This window comes from Trachurus japonicus, chromosome 4, assembly GCF_045865225.1.
Source record: "Trachurus japonicus isolate A0001 chromosome 4, Traja_1.0".
NCBI classification, from domain to species: domain Eukaryota; kingdom Metazoa; phylum Chordata; class Actinopteri; order Carangiformes; family Carangidae; genus Trachurus; species Trachurus japonicus.
In genome coordinates this window covers 1,887,310-1,904,378 of record NC_140910.1, presented here as the reverse complement: position 1 = coordinate 1,904,378, position 17,069 = coordinate 1,887,310, and the positions used below count along the sequence as shown (strand labels likewise).

Sequence of the window (17,069 nt, the reverse complement as noted above, 5' to 3'; positions counted from 1 at the left end):
TTACTATTCAAGTTTTCCTATTGGATAAAAACGTAGCATGGAAGACTGGAACGGATTGGTTCTGGATTTAACTGGTTTACATTATAACAGGCAGTGGAAAACTCTGCTGGCCCATCAAGATGCACTGTCCATGCGTTCCCTGTGTGTCATATGTAGCTCATTGAGAATACATCTTTCTGTGCTGTGCTGTATCTAGCAAACATGTGGGCAGTGGTTCTCTATTTGTCATAATTGCACTAAACACATCCAGTATTTTGGCGTCCGTTCTGACGCATTTCTAACAAATCCGTTTGCAAATATTTTTGCCGATGCGTACGTGTTCACGTCGGTCCCGCTCTGGTTTCAGTCTCGTTACAGGATGTTTCAGCATGTGGCTACAGTCCTTCTCCCCTCCGCTGTACCAAGATATAACAGCCCTCTGCCCCAAATACAGATATAATGAGACACATTTCTACGAATCAACACAAGGCTGAGCGTATTAATAATGAAAGATGAAAGGGTTAGGGGAGGAGAAAGACAGATGTTTAGCCGAAGAAAACTTACAAGTAAAACACTAATAATATGGAGAAAGTGGATGACAGAAAGAGAAGTATCTCCAGACCCCAGCAGAGAAACCAAGAGGGGGAGGGCTTCACTGCTCTTTGCTCCCTGTCAATCACATTACGGGGGGTGAGCAGAGTGGTCCCGTCACTGAAAAACCCACAACAGATGAGTTTCATTTCTACTTGACACAAGATTCTTCGAAGAACAACAAAAGTCAACCTTGTCAGACGCAAACAGAAGGAAAGCTGCATGCTTTTCTTTTTTCTTTTCTTTATCCACGTTCCGTCCTGACAAATGCAAATACCAGCTCAAGTTGAAAGCTGAGCACAAAACCAGATACAGCTAATGTTGTCACAACCTATAAACATAGAAACATTTCAAGTCAGGGGTCTGCCTGCGCCGTGCGAGAAGCTGGCGCTCTGGACTCGGAGGGACTTGGAGCCGTGGACTGGGGTCAAAGGTCTGTGTGACTCTGCACAGGTCAGATGACGTGTTTGAGTTATTATTGCAAACATGACATTTCCATTTGACACGCCGGTTTCAGAGGTGGCACACTCACTTTGTTGGTAATGAAGACAACACTGACCCTACGTACCACAAACACACACACACACATACAAACATATGCAACAGATGCTGCTCTTCACCTGATCATACACTCATTCCTATCCAGCTATGTGGTTACACATGAAGCGGTGCCCCAGGGAAACATGGGTAATTAATGACAGCACCGGGGGTGGGCAGGAGTCTGTCTCTGATTGACCCGGTATGACCCTCGCTGCTTAGTTACCATGGTGACTGGACAGCCCCAGCGTTCCCTCTGGGTGACTGGTTGAATCCCTGGGGCGACAAGGTGGTCTGCAGGGTGGGCATGAGTGCACCGAGGGGTTGGAGAGGTGGTGGGGGCGGGGGGGTTTCAGATGGGTACAATTACACGTCACAGCAAAGCAAAGAGGAGTCCTTGTCCCACCTTTTGCTTGGCGACCTGAGGGGGTCACTCCTACTTCCCCCCACCTTGCCCCATTCATCTGTGTGTGGACACAATGAGTCTTTTTCCCCGTCCTTTGCAGCAGGGGGCACTACCAATCTACTGTGTCCCTGGGTGAGCAGGCCAGCAGGAAAGTGGCCAAGTCAATACTGAGAGTTCACTGTCCACTGGCTCACAAGGCTGAGCATTCATCATCAGTCAACCAAGCACGGAGAAATCACACTGTCATGTGTCCATCTGCTGAAAACATGCTAAATCTGCAAAGGGGGCCACAAGTAGACTTTATCATCTGCTCCAAGTACCCCTAACCCTTAAAGGGATAGTTCAACATTTTGGCAAATTGGCCCATTGCCATAATCCCTATAGTTTTGGGAGTAGGGTCGTTACCTTTAATTGTCGGTGCAAGTTATTTTTTAGAACGGCGGAGCAGAGCCACGAGCTGCTCAGAGCTACACTAGGGAGGTTAATGGGATTTCTTAATTTCCCTCATCAAACTCATTAAATACACAATCCAACAACTCCAAAACGCTCTGGTGGACAAGTTGTGACCTGCACATTCACCACGCTATGAGATAATAACAGAACGTTATGAGACAGAGTTGTTTTCGAGGTAAAAATAAAAATTCTCGCCAGGGGCAGTTTTTCGGCAAGCAGTCTCTGCATTTGCCTCAAAAACAACTCTGTCTGGTAACGTTCTGTTATTATCTCATAGCGTAGTGAATGTGCAGGTCACAACATGTCCATCAGAGCGTTTTGGAGTTGTTGGATTGTGTATTTGATGAGTTTGATGAGGGAAACCAAGAAATCCCATTAGCCTCCCTAGTGTAGCTCTGATCTTGCACCGACAATTAAAGGTAACGAAACTACCCCTAAAACTATAGGGATTAGGACAATGGGCCAATTTGCCAAAATGTTGAACTATCCCTTTAACCGATCTTTAATCTCTAAGGAGGACAACCAGTATCTAAAGAGGATGCTCAAAAGCTCCTGGAATGCGTCTCTGTCTCCATTTCAGATCAGACACACAAACACAAAGACACAATGTCCTGTGGGCTGTGACCTTCGACGGCCCGTGCTCAGCAGGTAGTGACAAATGACCTGATAGTTAATCTGTCCTGAGGTGGGGCTTTTCTACGGGAGGGAACAGAGGGCCTGTGTGTGACAACAGGAAGTCGAGACATTGTTACCAGAATAAGCACATTAAAGGATGCACTTGCATGAACGCATGCGTGCACACATGGCCGCACATGCACTCTGCTGCAAGCACATCTGGCTGCAGTTTCAGATGCAGGGCATCACAGGAAAAACAAAAAAAAAGGGAGATAAACAGTGAGCGGTGACATGTTACAGTGGAAGAAGAGGGTGTGTGTCAGTTACAGGAACAAAAAGGTATGAGGTGGTTCGGCTCCGTCTAGGACACTGGGTCATTGTTGGGCCTCGTGCGAACCTCCACCACCTTCCCCGATGGTCAGCCTTTTCTGCGGCCTTCCCTGTTAACAATCCCAGGGTGAATGCTGGGCATTGTGGGATTTTCCCCCAGTTTGTGGTGTCTTGTTGGAGCGTTCTCAAATGAAGTCTGACGCCGTTAGACCAAGTCAGCAGACCACACTGACCTGATTCGCCAGGGGTGGAGAGTGTCCCCACTCCTCTCCCGTCTGATTATGTTCCCTAGACCACCTCACAAAAACACTGCAACATGACAATGCAGTTCAGTTCAATGGAAGATCTGAGAGACCAAAAGTGTGCTTGAGTGTAGAGAGAGCAGTGTGGATGATCTCCAAGAGGGATCGGCCGTTCCCTTCACTTCGGTCTGAGCAAGTGTGAGAGGGAAAAAAAAAAACTTTGGTTGAGTGTGAAAAACATTCAGCTCAAATCCTGCAGAACCCTCAAAGACACACATTCACGAGGGAGAAAAACTCCACACGAAATCCTCCTGATGTGAGCTGCACAGTTTAACAGCCGCAGTGAAGAATGAAGCATTACAATGAAGCTGGACCAAAAAAAAAAAAAAAGTATCTTCAGATGCACATATGCTGCGAATGCAACTTTGACTCAATGCAGAGCCGATGCCAACACACAAAAAAAAGGCCACTTAAAAGAAAAGAGAAAACGTTTAGTGTCTTAAACCCTCTAGGAGCCCGTCCTACTCCCTTGGCCTTAACGTAGCTGCAGCTTTATAATTCCACAGCTATTAACACCGAGGCAATTCCTATAAAGTTTCAGTTCAGTGGGCTGAGATATAGATGTGGTGGAAAGATGCTTAGTAGAACATTTAAAATGCAGCACATGCAAATTACTATTGAGCTAAGAAGTGGAGTCGGTGAGGGTTTAATACGAAGGCAGCTTGATTGAGCCTCCTTCTTGTGTTCCTTGAGTTTGGGAGAGAGGCGTTGGTAGCCCAGAGGATGGCGAGGCGATTAAGGATAAGTAATGCAGAGAGTGGAGCGAGCCAAGCACCTATCTGTCTGAGAGCGGAGAGGTAATGATAACAGGAAGTGAGATGAGTTGGTGTTGCCCTCTGGCCTACCAACCCATCACCTCTGTTAAAAAGGTCCCTCTCTATAAACAGGCCTCTCTCTGCCTATTAAACAGACAGTACATTAGGAGCTGAGCTGCGCAGGGCAATGTAAACACAGCCGTCTCAGGGTACCGGTGCTGAGAAGAGGAGGGGGTGGGGGGGTTGTGCTGGAAGATGGGGGCTATTCGTGGGTCTTCCTGGGAGTGTGCTCTATCACTGCTCCTCTCTCTCTCTGTAATCCTCTCCAACTAAACACAGGAAGGAAGAGATAGGTAAATAACTCACTCTTCTGATAAACTCAAGTTTTTTTTTTTTGCAACTGTATTTTCCTCTAGTTTTTTTTTTTTTTTGCCTCAAAGTACGTCAGAGGAGCACGGGAGTTCATTTTGTACTGTACAGATCTGTGTATGTTATAGTGAGGCGTGTGTTTTGGAGAACAGAAAACAGAGATGTGGAAGTAAAATGCTGCGTATTTGAAAAGGAGGTGTGATACGAGGTGTAGTTTAGAGAAACAGGATGAGGAGAGAGGACACAGAGAAGCCACTTTGTCATAGAGACAAAGAGACGTGAGGACACGAGCTGATCCTGAACCTCCTGCGGTTCCTTCTGCGAGCGGATCCCAGTTGCTCCGGGGGCCGGAGGAGGCTGCGGAGAGGAAACGCAAGGGGCTGGATGAGGGGAGAATGTGGCTCAGAGATTGGTGTTTTTTGGATGGGGAGACAGTCAGTCCAGGTCAGTCCAGATGTGAGGCTGTTAAACAGTGGGGAAGTGTAAGGAGGTCAGCGACGGACATCTGAGGGCAGCGCCCCGGAGTCATTCACACCTCTTTGTTACAATCTTGCAGCAAAACACAACACAGCAGAACCCCCCCCCCCTCTCTCTCTCCTGTTGGGGCAGAAGGGACACAGCAGAGATGGAGAATGGGGGGGAATGTCTGGGATGTGGGGACAGGCTCCATAGCCTGGGGAAAGGCCAATTACAGGCTTAAAGCCCCCTGTCTGTCTGTGGCATGTAGCTCAGATAAGATGAAAGTTACTAGGGACCAATATCAAGCCCCCCCCCACCGCCTTTTCATGTCACCATAAAACATGATACAACCCAGATGTTATGCATAAGAATACATATGTATATACAGTATGTATGCATATAAAACTGCATGTGGAGACTGGCACGCCTCCTCCACACTTTTACATAACGGGAGATGGCATGGATTGTATTGTCAGGTTCCTGACATTCTGCAGGTCTCAACCCCTACAGGTCAGTTTATGTCCAGGAGGGGGTCACGGGACAGAGGTGAAGGGTCATGAGTCTTTAAACCAGCACACTCTGAGACTGTACACTGGGGGGTGGTGGGTTTGTTGGGGTTAATGGAGTATGTGGGTCACCAGGGCTCAGACATGGCGACGCAGACAGCAATGAAAAAAAACAACAACATCAGCCTGAAAAAGGACATGACACAGCAGTAGGAAGTGCAAAAACAGAAAAAAAAACTCAGAGTCCAACACAATTTGACATGAATGAATAGAAATCTTAATTTAAGAAGTTATTAAAAAGAAAAAAAGAAGTTTAGGAGCAATTAGGCCGTTTGGAGGATTAGCATGATTAGCATATGTAAAGTTCATGCATTGGTAGCTCTGCTTTAATTTCTATTCTTTACACAGTATTTCAAACTAGAGCACAAACATGCAGCAGGGACAGAGATAAGGAGCAGGCAGCCAGTCTGCGTGACCCATGGGAGACAGAGACGTACAGACGGAGCAGCGCTGTGACTAGTAATAACTCGGAGCGTGAATGTTTGCAGAGGCATGCCCTGGTAATCCCAGCAGAGTAAAGCAACAGGCCGGGGGTGAGAGGGGTTAGCTCCTCTCCGCTGCACTGCTGTCATCATGACCGTGTTCAGCGACGTGACGGACTAATCAGCGGTGGACTGCACGGCACGCTCAGAGACAATACAGCCCTTAAAATAAATCTGTCATTAGAAAAATTTTTTAAAAAAATTAATTGGTCTCATGACATCTGTGGTTATAGGAGGGATGCACAGCAGAAGTGCATACGTGTTTAGTCTGGTGGAGGTGGAGGTTCTGGTTGGGCCGTTGATGGGAGGGTAGCGTGGTGCCCCTGTGATGTTCTGGGAAGTGGTGAAAGAGTGAGTCTGTTGAAGAGTTTCGCCTTGGCCGCACCGGCGCTGAGCATGTCTAGCATACACTTTCTGTAACTGTGGGCTGGAGCCGGACCAAGTCTACTCAATCTGTCCTATTCAGACCCCGGTTACAGTTACACGCCAGACAGCCACGGCTCAGGGCTCAGAGCAGAGGGGGGGGGGGGGTATAGGAGCAGGCAGGGTGGCAGTGCCAGCCCAGAAGATATGTGGCTATGTCACATTAATATAAGCAGGGTACTATACTGTGGAGGTAATACATACAACGGCAGTATAAGCACATCAGTCCAGCTGATGTGTCAGTCTCCATCATCTTATTAAAGGGATAGTTCAACATTTTGGCAAATTAGCCCATTGCCATAATCCCTATAGTTTTAGGAGTAGGTTCGTTACCTTTAATTGTCGGTGCAAGCTATTTTTAGAATGGTGGAGCAGAGCGGCGAGCTGCTCAGAGCTACGCTACGGAGGCTAATGGGATTTCTTGGTTTCCCTCATCAAACTCATCAAATACACAATCCAACAACTCCAAAATGCTTTGGTGGACAGGTTGTGAACTGCACATTCACCACGCTATGAGATAATAATGGAACATTATGAGACAGAGTTGTTTTCGAGGCAAATGCAGAGACTGCTTGCAGAAAAACTGCCCCCGACGAGAACGCGCATCAGCGGTTTTGCATGAATTTACCTCGAAAACAACTCTGTCTCATATTGTTCCGTTATTATTTCATAGCGTGGTGAATGTGCAGTTCACAACTTGAGGGAAACCAAGAAATCCCATTAGCCTCTGTAGCGTAGCTCTGAGCAGCTCGCCGCTCTGTTCCACCGTTCTAAAAATAGCTTGCACCGACAATTAAAGGTAACAAACCTACTTCTAAGACTATAGGGATTATGGCAATGGGCCAATTTGCCAAAATGTTGAACTGTCCCTTTAACCTCCAGCTTGATGGCTCTCAACAGCAGTGTTGGGCTTGTTACTTTAAAAAAGTAATTTGTTAGAGTTACTAGTTAACTAAAAGTAACTGAGTTAGTAACTGAATTACTATATTAAAAGTAACTAATTATCAGGAAAAGTTACTATTGTGTTACTTTTTTAAAAATAAAATGCTCAAATATGTCAAATTACTTGGACTGGCCCCCTAACCCCCCTAAACATAACCTCTCATTTACCTGGGACCTAGTCTGATCTGAAGGAAATTCGCTGCTGCGATTATCCTCTTATTGGCCGGAACGAGCCACCCAGTCCCGTCTTCCTGTTGCAGTTTTCAAAGTCCCCTCGGAGAAAGGAAACATCAACAGGAACCACAGATATTTCGATATGACTGTAAAGATATTCAAAGAGTATGTTTACACCATTTGCCATCCAAGAAGGATGTTCTGGCTTGTTCGCCGACTGGCTACGGTAAAAGTTTTGTCTATCAGGCTTGGCCCACTGTCTTCAGTGAGCTAGCGAGGCTAACACCATACCTACTAAAAAAAGCGCCACTTATAGTCCGGAAAATATGGTACTTGTTACTGAAAAAAGTATGCGGTCATTTTATAACGCCGTCATTCCCATCACTGCTCAAGGTACACTGCCTTCATGGCAAATGTTGCTGCCAACAGCACAGCACATGTCCACACATTTTTTTCACAGCATATTTAGTCATGACCTCACGAGCAAGGCCGCTACGCTGCAGCTCACTAAAAGTTGTTTAGGTCACCAAGTAGCTATTGCAGTGACATGAACACAGACAAAGCATGAACTAGTCTGGGCTCTGAACTCAGTGGCCCTTCGCCCTCGGTGCGTCCGCTGCCCCACACCGAGCCCCCCGGCGCGCCACAGAGCAGGAGCTGGCCTGAATGAACTCACACTGTCCACCAGAGCCGTGCCCAGTCGTGCCCACAGCGAAGCCCTCACACACTCAGGCAGAGCAAACACAGACTTCGCTGGCCGGGCCGGGCCAGGCCGGGCAGGGAAGGGCTGCGAGGAGTTTTTCACCCCGCCATTTTGTAATGTAATTAACTTTTCTCTGTGTCCATGTTGAGCCAAAGCAAAAACCTTGCATGGAAATTAAACAAACAGAGGGGGCGCGGAGGACACACAACTCATTTCCTTTAATACCTCAATAAAACTCGGGCCCGTTTTGATTGCCAACACCGACCCTCACATCGCGCTCAAGGCCCGACTGTGAGATTTGATTCCCGAAGAATGCCGCTCTGAACCTGCGCCAGGCGCTAAATATACTATCCTGATGCTAAACACAACAACAGTCTGTTATTAACGCAGTCACAGTCAGACCCACTCCCACAAACCTGTGTACTCTGAAGTTTAAAAAAAAAAAAAGAGAGCTGTGAGAAAGTTGTACTTTGAATTCTCCAGGTATTATGGACGACCAGTCGAGGATCAAAGTGAAGTCATGAAATAAATGGATACTGGAACCATAAGCCCTAAAGTCTTCTTCTTCCTTGATTTAATAAAAGCAGCGATGGCCCCAGCTGAGGACCGAGGTTTATGAGGTTGTTTTCAAATTCCAATTAGGCACGGGGCACTGCTGTGCAGCTCGTTTTATTTTTCCGTGATTTAGTTTAATAAGTTCCTAAATACTCTGCTGTCTTTACAGCTTCAGGAATATGAAGAGACTCAGTGAACACAGTGAGGTAAGAGACAGAGGAAACGGCTCCGGTGTTCGTGTCAGTGAGCCGGTCGACGTTTTCAGAACCACAGGTAAAGATGTGAAGTGGTGACGAGCCTCGTGTGATTTTCTATTTATACCCCATCGCCTCCTCTCCCTCTCTGCCTCCCCATCAGATTTGCCCTTTGACCTTTTTCCAAGTCAGACACACGTGTACATCCTCCTCCGTCTGCCCCTGTAAACTAGACGACCTCCCCTCCCCCCTTCTTCCTCCTCCTTAAAAAACATGATGGAAATCTGGTGTGTGTGTGTGTGTGTGTTTTTTTTTCGCTGTTTACTGGATCTGAATGTTTTCCTTACAAACACAACTGACCTTGTTTATGAAGCGGAGGAATCTGCGTTTTTTCCTGTCTATGTCAGTTTAACACAACATTCTGGCCACCGTTTAGCGAACCACAAGCACCCACTTACCTGCAGCGTACTCCCAATAAAATATTTACCGAAGGGGAAGATGTGAAAGGATAATCACCAGATTAATTACAAATACCAGTGCCACTGAATGTGCTGCTCTCCTGCTTCATTTTCTGAGTGTGACTTTGTTTAGGATTTAAAATAACATGCGCCATCATTTAGATATTTCATCTTAAAGGGATAGTTCAACATTTTGGCAAATTGCCATAATCCCTATAGTCATAGCAGTAGGTTGGCTCGGTTGCAGTACCTAGTGGGCATTTGTGGTAGTGCCCTGGATTGGTTGAGATCCTATTTGACAGACAGAACTATGTGTGTAAGCCTCGGTGGCTCAGTCCCGCTCTGCCCCGCTGTCATGGGGTTCCACAAGGTTCAATTTTAGGGCCTCTGCTGTTCTCACTCTATCTGCTTCTCCTGGGTTCCATCCTGAGAAAGCATGGTATCTCTTTTCATTGTTACACTGATGACAGTCAGATGTATGTGCCACTGAAGAAAAAGGTTTTCTGCCTGGATGTCCCTGAACTTTTTAAAATTTAACAAAAACAAAACTGAAGTGATGGTCTTTGGCCCCAGTGGCTCTTGTGTGCACCCCCCCCCGTTAACTTGGGCCCCTTGGCACACTATATGAAGCCAACAGTCACAAACTTGGGTTTTAAGATGGACAGTGATTTTAAATTAGATCGGAAGATTGGTGCAAAAGTCCAGTCCAGCTTTTTTCTGATTTATTTCTGTACTGATGTACAGCACTTTGTTTCAGCTGAGGCTGCTCTTAAAGCACTTTATAAATAAAGTTGAGTTGAGTTGAGTAGGTTCGTTACCTTTATTTGTCGGTGCAAGCTATTTTTAGAACGCAAGCTGCTCAGAGCTACGCTACGGAGGCTAATGGGATTTCTTGGTTTCCCTCATCAAACTCATGAAATACACAATCCATGAGACAGAGTTATTTTAGAGGTAAATACATGCAAAACCGCTGATGCGCGTTGCCTTCAGGGACAGTTTTTCAGCAAGCAGACTCTGCATTTCCCTCTAAAACAACTCTGTCTGGTAACGTTCCGTTATTATCTCATAGCTTGGTGAATGTGCAGGTCACAACTTGTCCACTAGAGCGTTTTGGAGTTGTTGGATTGTGTATTTGAGTTTGATGAGGGAAACCAAGAAATCCCATTAGCCTCCGTAGCATAGCTCTGAGCAGCTCGCGGCTCTGCATCACTGTTCTAAAAATAGCTTGCACCAACAATTAAAGGTAACGAACCTACTGCTATGACTATAGCGATTATGGCAATGGGCCATTTTGCCAAAATGTTGAACTATCCCTTTAACTTCTTCATTAAAAAAATGAATTGTATTGCATCTGAAATGCTGGTTTATAGTTTAAGGGTATAAAAAATGTTCCTGTCAGTCATCACATTTTTCAAGTGGTGGTTTGCCAGTGATAAACGGGGGCTTGTCAGTTTTCAGCAGCTTTAACACATATGGATAATAGGTTTGTGTAAGATGAGCATGGACCTGTAGCAGCAGCCGCTCGAACGCCAGGCAGGAATCCCAGCGGGGTAGGTCCGGGTGGCGGAGCGTCTGGGCCGTGGCCAGGCCCAGCTGGAGCACCCCGCAGTGACTCTCTAGCGCCCCCCAACTGCTCCGGAACAGCTGCATGTAAGAGCACAGCTGCTCGGGGGTCACACGGCCTGAGAGGGGAAGAGGAGGAGGAAGGAGAGAAGATTCTGTTATAATCCAGGGAGGAATCACAAAGCCATTGATCATTTTTTGGTCAGAGAACATGACACAGTTTACAGCAGCAGTTCTCAAACTTTTTTACATCAAGGATCCCTAAATTAATACAAATTGGACCAAAGACCTAGCCTGACAAGCCAGACTATATCACTAAAATGTATAGTCTGGAAACGACCGGTAGACCTCGGCTCAATCCAGGGGGCGGGATGAAGGCTGTCTTTCAAACTGCCTCTGCACGCAATAGGGTAGCGCTACGACCAATCAGAGCAAAGAGCAGGATGACGCTAGCCTGACAAGCCAATTAAAATGTATGTCGTCATCGCGTTAAGCCCGCCCAACGACTCTCTAAACAGATGTTTAGATTGGTGAACACAATCGGTGTTCGAGACTCAGAAAGTTCCTATGGCTCGTTTCTAGACTCACCTACGGAGCAAATGTTTGCTGCCGCTAGGGTGCGTATAGATTTCTAGGCTACCAAAATCAATAAATTAATAATAATAAAAAAGTAGTACAATCCCCCCCCCCCAAAAAAAAATTAAAGGGTTAAAATACCTAGACGAAAAAATTATAGTAAAAAAAATTATCCCACTTTGAAAACCACTGGTTTACAGAATACACACTCTTGGGCTACCGGTGTTTTGCTGTGCCAACTGTTAGCAGCTAATCAGAGTGTAACCAGGTTGTGAGACACACTGGTGTTACACTGTTACTCCTCCTGATGGGAAGAAGGAGGCGCAGAAGCAGAATAAATAGACAACCTTTCCCCCAAAGTACAACAGCCGTTTTAATAACTATCATACACTGAGCTGAGGGCAGAGGGGGATGACTGATACCAAAGCAGACCATAATATTATTTTAATGAGCAAAGTCTCCACAGGCTGCGAGAAAGTGTGTATGCATGTGTGTGTGAATATTGTCTATATGTGCAAGATCAGGTGAATTACTGTCAGAGTGTTTATGTTTGTGTGTGTGTGGCATGTCTTCAGTGTGACTAATAAGTGTAAATCAGAGATTTTCATTGATTATTTATTGAGGCAGCAGAGAGAGGCCAGACCCCTCACACTGTTTAGGACCCCCTACTTCCCGCTGCCCCTCCCACGAAGATTCACAGAGACACAGGAAGAGCAGCGTAAAGGGTCTTGGAGAAGGGGGGGGGGGGGGGGGGCACGGTGGCCTGGAGGTACGAGAGGCTATGTCAAGGGGCTGGGATAGAGGGTAGATGGGGGGGGGGGGGGTACACATTAACTCCCCATAAAGCCTACTTCTTCATGTTGATGTTCTGAACCAGCACCAGATGTGGGAGTATTTCCTGTTGGACTACAATGTTTTCTTTAGCGAGGCCAAACACATGACTAGAAGAGAAACAGACAGCCAGGATAAAAAAAAATGGAGCAGAAAAGCTTCAGAATCCTAAATTCAATATGGAGTCATGGCACTTAACGACAACACCGTTTTTTTTAACTGACAAAATCTTGGGATGTTGAAATATTTTCAGAGGGAAAAGTGGGGGGAAATCATCCAGGGAAACTCGTACATAAAATAAAATAAAAAGAAACACTCTCTCCGAGCAGCTGATAAGCAAACCTGACAGCAAAATAGATTTCTGCGAGCGGGGCCTGTTGGGAAACAGACTTTCCAAAGTGAACTGAAAGAGTCAGTGTGTGTGTGTGCTCTGTGGCATCTTTGGGCAAAGTGGAACAAAATTTCTACAAAAAGGGAATCAAGTTTCTTTGCTGAAATTAAAGTATTTTTGAAGAATAAACTCCAGTCCAGACACGTTTGAAATCCTGAAAAGCTCTATTGTGAACATATCCAGCCATGAAAATCCAGACGGCATAACCAAGGTGCACTGAGCTTGATGTGCCAACCATAATTCAGTGCAGAAACCAGGAAATAGATCCAAAGTGGGGGCCAAGCATAATTTTTTTTACCCCGAGAATAGGCGGCGAGGGAAGGTAGTAAGGTACGGCGTGCAGCGGAGGCCAAATGCAATCAGACTTCACAGTTCAGAAAGACCAGATGAGTCTGAGTGAGAAAATCTAAGACACTTAGGAAAAAAGCAAGGGAAAAAAAGAAGTTAAAACAAGAAAGCCACACGAAAGCCTGCTCTCCATTACACAATCAAACAGCTCTGGTACAAAAAAAAAAAGGCTCGCTCTTATCTGTGTCACTAAACTTCCCTCAAAAACAGCTCTGCGATTCCTCAGGCAGCTTGTTGCCAGATGCAAAATGAATCTCGGGCAGAAGATTTGTCAGCTGAGCTCTGGTTTCAAACGCTGCAGTTTCTCGCCGTAAAAGAAGGCAGGACTGGAAAGGTTCTTATATTCAGACTAATAAATTACAGAATGCATGTTAGACGACGCAGTGCTTGTAACTTCATTGACTTTTAAATGTCAAAACTTTATCATTGTTTGTGGAATTGTTTCCATTTGGGCAAATTGGATTCAGTTTCTGAGTAAACTCTAATTCCTGGGGTCTGAAAACACCATGAAGTTAAATATATAGTCGTTTATCATTTTGTGCTGCTATGCATTCGAGTATCATATACAGACAATATTTGTAGTTCAGTGAAGCGTTCAGTGGATTAGGGCAGAAGTGGATTAAATATGGGTTTATTTAAATCAACTTGACCCATATCTTCTACATGTCTCTTGTGATGAGCAGCTCTTGCACCAAAGCTTTTAGCTATAATATAAAACACTGCACTCTTTGTTGGCCTTTTGCACATCACCTAAAGAGGGTGGAGAAACCTGAACCCTTTGGCCATTTTAATGCTCTTCTGGGTGCATTTATTACAGGATCAGCCATAAAACAAAATCACATTTTCAGTCCCGTGCTATAAACAGTCTGAAGCTGCTGCCCATTTCAGCCCGATGTGCAGAAGTGGCAACTGAGGCTCAGTCTTGATCAAAGTCCTGAACAATGCAAAAAAAAAAAAAAGGGGGCCAAGGGCCAACAATGATTTAGTCCTGTTGCTGGAAGATGACTTGCATTCTAGGTGCACAGGGTTACCCAGAGGCTAAGTGATGTCTGCTGTCAGCGTGGAGCTGTGCGGTGGCCCGCCTCAGCAGCTGGACTGACTCATAAGTAATTCTACATGGACGGGGGACACAGGAAGGCTGAGAGACTTTTATTTATGCACTCTAAGAGGAGGAAAGTCCTGGAACTTTTATTTGTGGGTGCATGTTGGGGCCCCTTTCAAGAGTGTACAGTAAAGGACCGGAGCTGCCTCCTGTCTCTGAGATCTGTCGTAGAAATGTTATCTGCTCAAACTCTATGTGAGTGATGTGGGGATGGAAATATCATCTGCACAATGAACGAAGCCTGCGACAATGACACGCTTCAAATTCTTTGTGGGGTCGAGTGGTTAAAGGGATAGTTCAACATTTAGGCAAATTGGCCCATTGCCATAATCCCTATAGTTTTAGGGGTAGGTTCATGCAAGCTATTTTTAGAGCGGTGGAGCAGAGCTGTGAGCTGCTCAGAGCTACACTACGGAGGCTAATGGGATTTCTTGGTTTCCCTCATCAAACTCATCAAATACACAATCCAACAACTCCAAAACGCTCTGGTGGACAAGTTGTGACCTGCACATTCACCACACTATGAGATAATAACAGAATGTTACGAGGCGGAATTGTTTTTGAGGTAAATTTATGAAAACCGCTGCTGCGCGTTCACGTCTGGGGCAGTTTTTCGGCAAGCAGTCTCTGCATTTGCCTCGAAAACAACTCTGTCTCGTAATGTTCCGTTATTATCTCATAACAGCTGTGAGCAGCTCGTGGCTCTGCTCCGCCTTTCAAGAAATAGCTTGCACCGACAATTAAAGGTAACAAACCTACTCCTAAAACTATAGGGATTATGGCAATGGGCCAATTTGCCAAAATGTTGTTCTATCCCTTTAAGAGCATGCCCCATGTTGGCAATGCCCAATGCAGTGATCACTGGAACGATTCTTGACTGTGTCAGTCTGTACTGCGGGGTCATTCCCACAGTCTCTACCCCCACTTTCCTGTTAATTAAAAGCAAAAATGCCCCAAAAATATCTAAAAAAAAAAAAAAAAAAAATGGAGCAGCATTGCTTTGAGCTAAATGCTAATGCCTGCATGATAACATGCTCACAATGAGCAAACTGGTAGAATGATTATTACTATGCTCATATGTCAAAGTCTAGATATTTGCTCTTAAACCTAAGTTTGGCACAAATTTAACTTTTATGTAAAGTGAGTGTCAGTTGCCAGAAATTATTATAATTCAACCAAAGTGGGACATGATGTCCTACTGTATTTGATGGGAGTGTAGCCAAAAGTAGAATTTAGTCAAAGCCACAAAGATGAATCTGTTGATGGTGCTGGAGCTGGAGGGAAACCCCGTCCTCATTATCTGGATGTTTCTTCCAAATGTAATTGCAAAGTGAAGGACAGACCAACCAGCAGAGCAACATTACCATTCCTGGGGTCATACCATCTAAGTGACTAAATATCATATATCATATCTATGTGTGACGGCTGATGTCATACTTTATAACAGGACAATAGACAAACTACTGAAATTGTATACTTCTGATTAAAGATGTGTTCTTCTATTCTTTTTGAGACATGCAAATGAAAAAAAAAAGATTTTAACAATCTGCATGAGGGGAAATTTCTAATGAAAGCATAATTCATAAAGGATTATTGACAATGATCATTTCACCTACTGTAACATTATAATTATAGTCTTATATGGCCAAAACATGTTTATGTTGTCCTAACAAATGAAATTTACAAATTACTTTCACTAACATTACAATTACAACTAGGCCCACTTAAAGCAGAAGTAAGCGATCCGGTCGTTTTGGCTAACTTCCTGTCGGCCGATGGAGTTAGCAGTTCCCGCCCTCGTCCCTACGTCACCACATTCACGCGCATCCCTTGGCTACACACACAGAGAGGACCACCCCTTTATGCCGTTCTCTCTCCTCATTGGATAAAGGTTGTAGGATACAAGGACAGTTTTCTCCTCTGCTTACAGCAGAGCAGAGTGACTGACAGACCCGTGTTTCAGACCAAACACTTATAAGTGATTGCTGTCGGAAGATATAACTATTTAAGACTTATTAACACAAACATTCCGCTTACTTCTGCTTTAATAGAAAAGTCCATGAATAAATAACCAAAAAATGCAACAAATCATAATTTAACTGTGATTTCCATTCTGGGAGTATCTGAATACTTATTTAAAACTGTTGACCATTTCATTGACTCTAAACAATGAATAATGAATAATGAAAGCAATCAGTTTGTCTGCTTTGAGTCTCACTGTTAAAAGCCCAGAATGCATCACAGGGGGAGAGGCCCTGTCAGCACCTCTCATTTACACTGTGGTATCAGTGCACACAGAAACTGAATAACCTCGCAGTGCAAACACATGTGTGCATGTGCACATGCAGATGGACAGATAAACGCACGTTTACGGACGATGAAACCAAAGCTGTCTCACTAATTCCCTGCTAAGAGCAAAAACACCCAAGATAAACACTGGAGTCTCTGTACAATCACATCTACACTCTATACTCTCTCTCTCTCTCTCTCACACATACACACACACACACACACACACACACACAGAGGCAAGGGAATTTCATCATCCCATTGTGCTCTGAGAAACCTGACGGGTCATACTCAGGCTCTGAGAAATGGATTATTTTCTCTGTCTCTCCCTGGATGATTTTATCCAGTTGAGATGAAAAAGAAGCCAAGTTGGGCCGTTGTGTATATGTGAGAACACAGAGCGCCGTTACTACACTGATATACCGTATTTTCTCTCCTGATCTGCATAAACCTACCACAGTGAGAACGCGCTGTGGAAAAATTCTCCTCTCCTAGGGAGTGAGTGGGCACGTCGGGAGCAGATGGGTATTAATACTAAGGGGTTTTGTGCTCCTGGGTCCAGGCCGGTCTCAGCTGAGCCAGAGCATGATGGATTGAGAACTCGGCTGGTGGTGCTGGTGGGTAGGATGGGAACTGTGTGTGTGTGTGTGGGGGGGGGTAGCGCTGGGAGCTCAGG

At 45.2% G+C, this 17,069-nt stretch overlaps 1 protein-coding gene across 1 annotated transcript in view; it reads right to left on the bottom strand.

Moving 5' to 3' along the window:
• Positions 1-17,069, bottom strand: part of scfd2 (sec1 family domain containing 2) — a 124,870-nt gene that overhangs the window by 84,054 nt on the left and 23,747 nt on the right. The window contains exon 4 of the mRNA XM_085773269.1: positions 10,800-10,975. Within this exon, the coding sequence (XP_085629395.1) occupies positions 10,800-10,975 (176 nt within the window). The remainder of the gene's footprint in view (positions 1-10,799; positions 10,976-17,069) is intronic.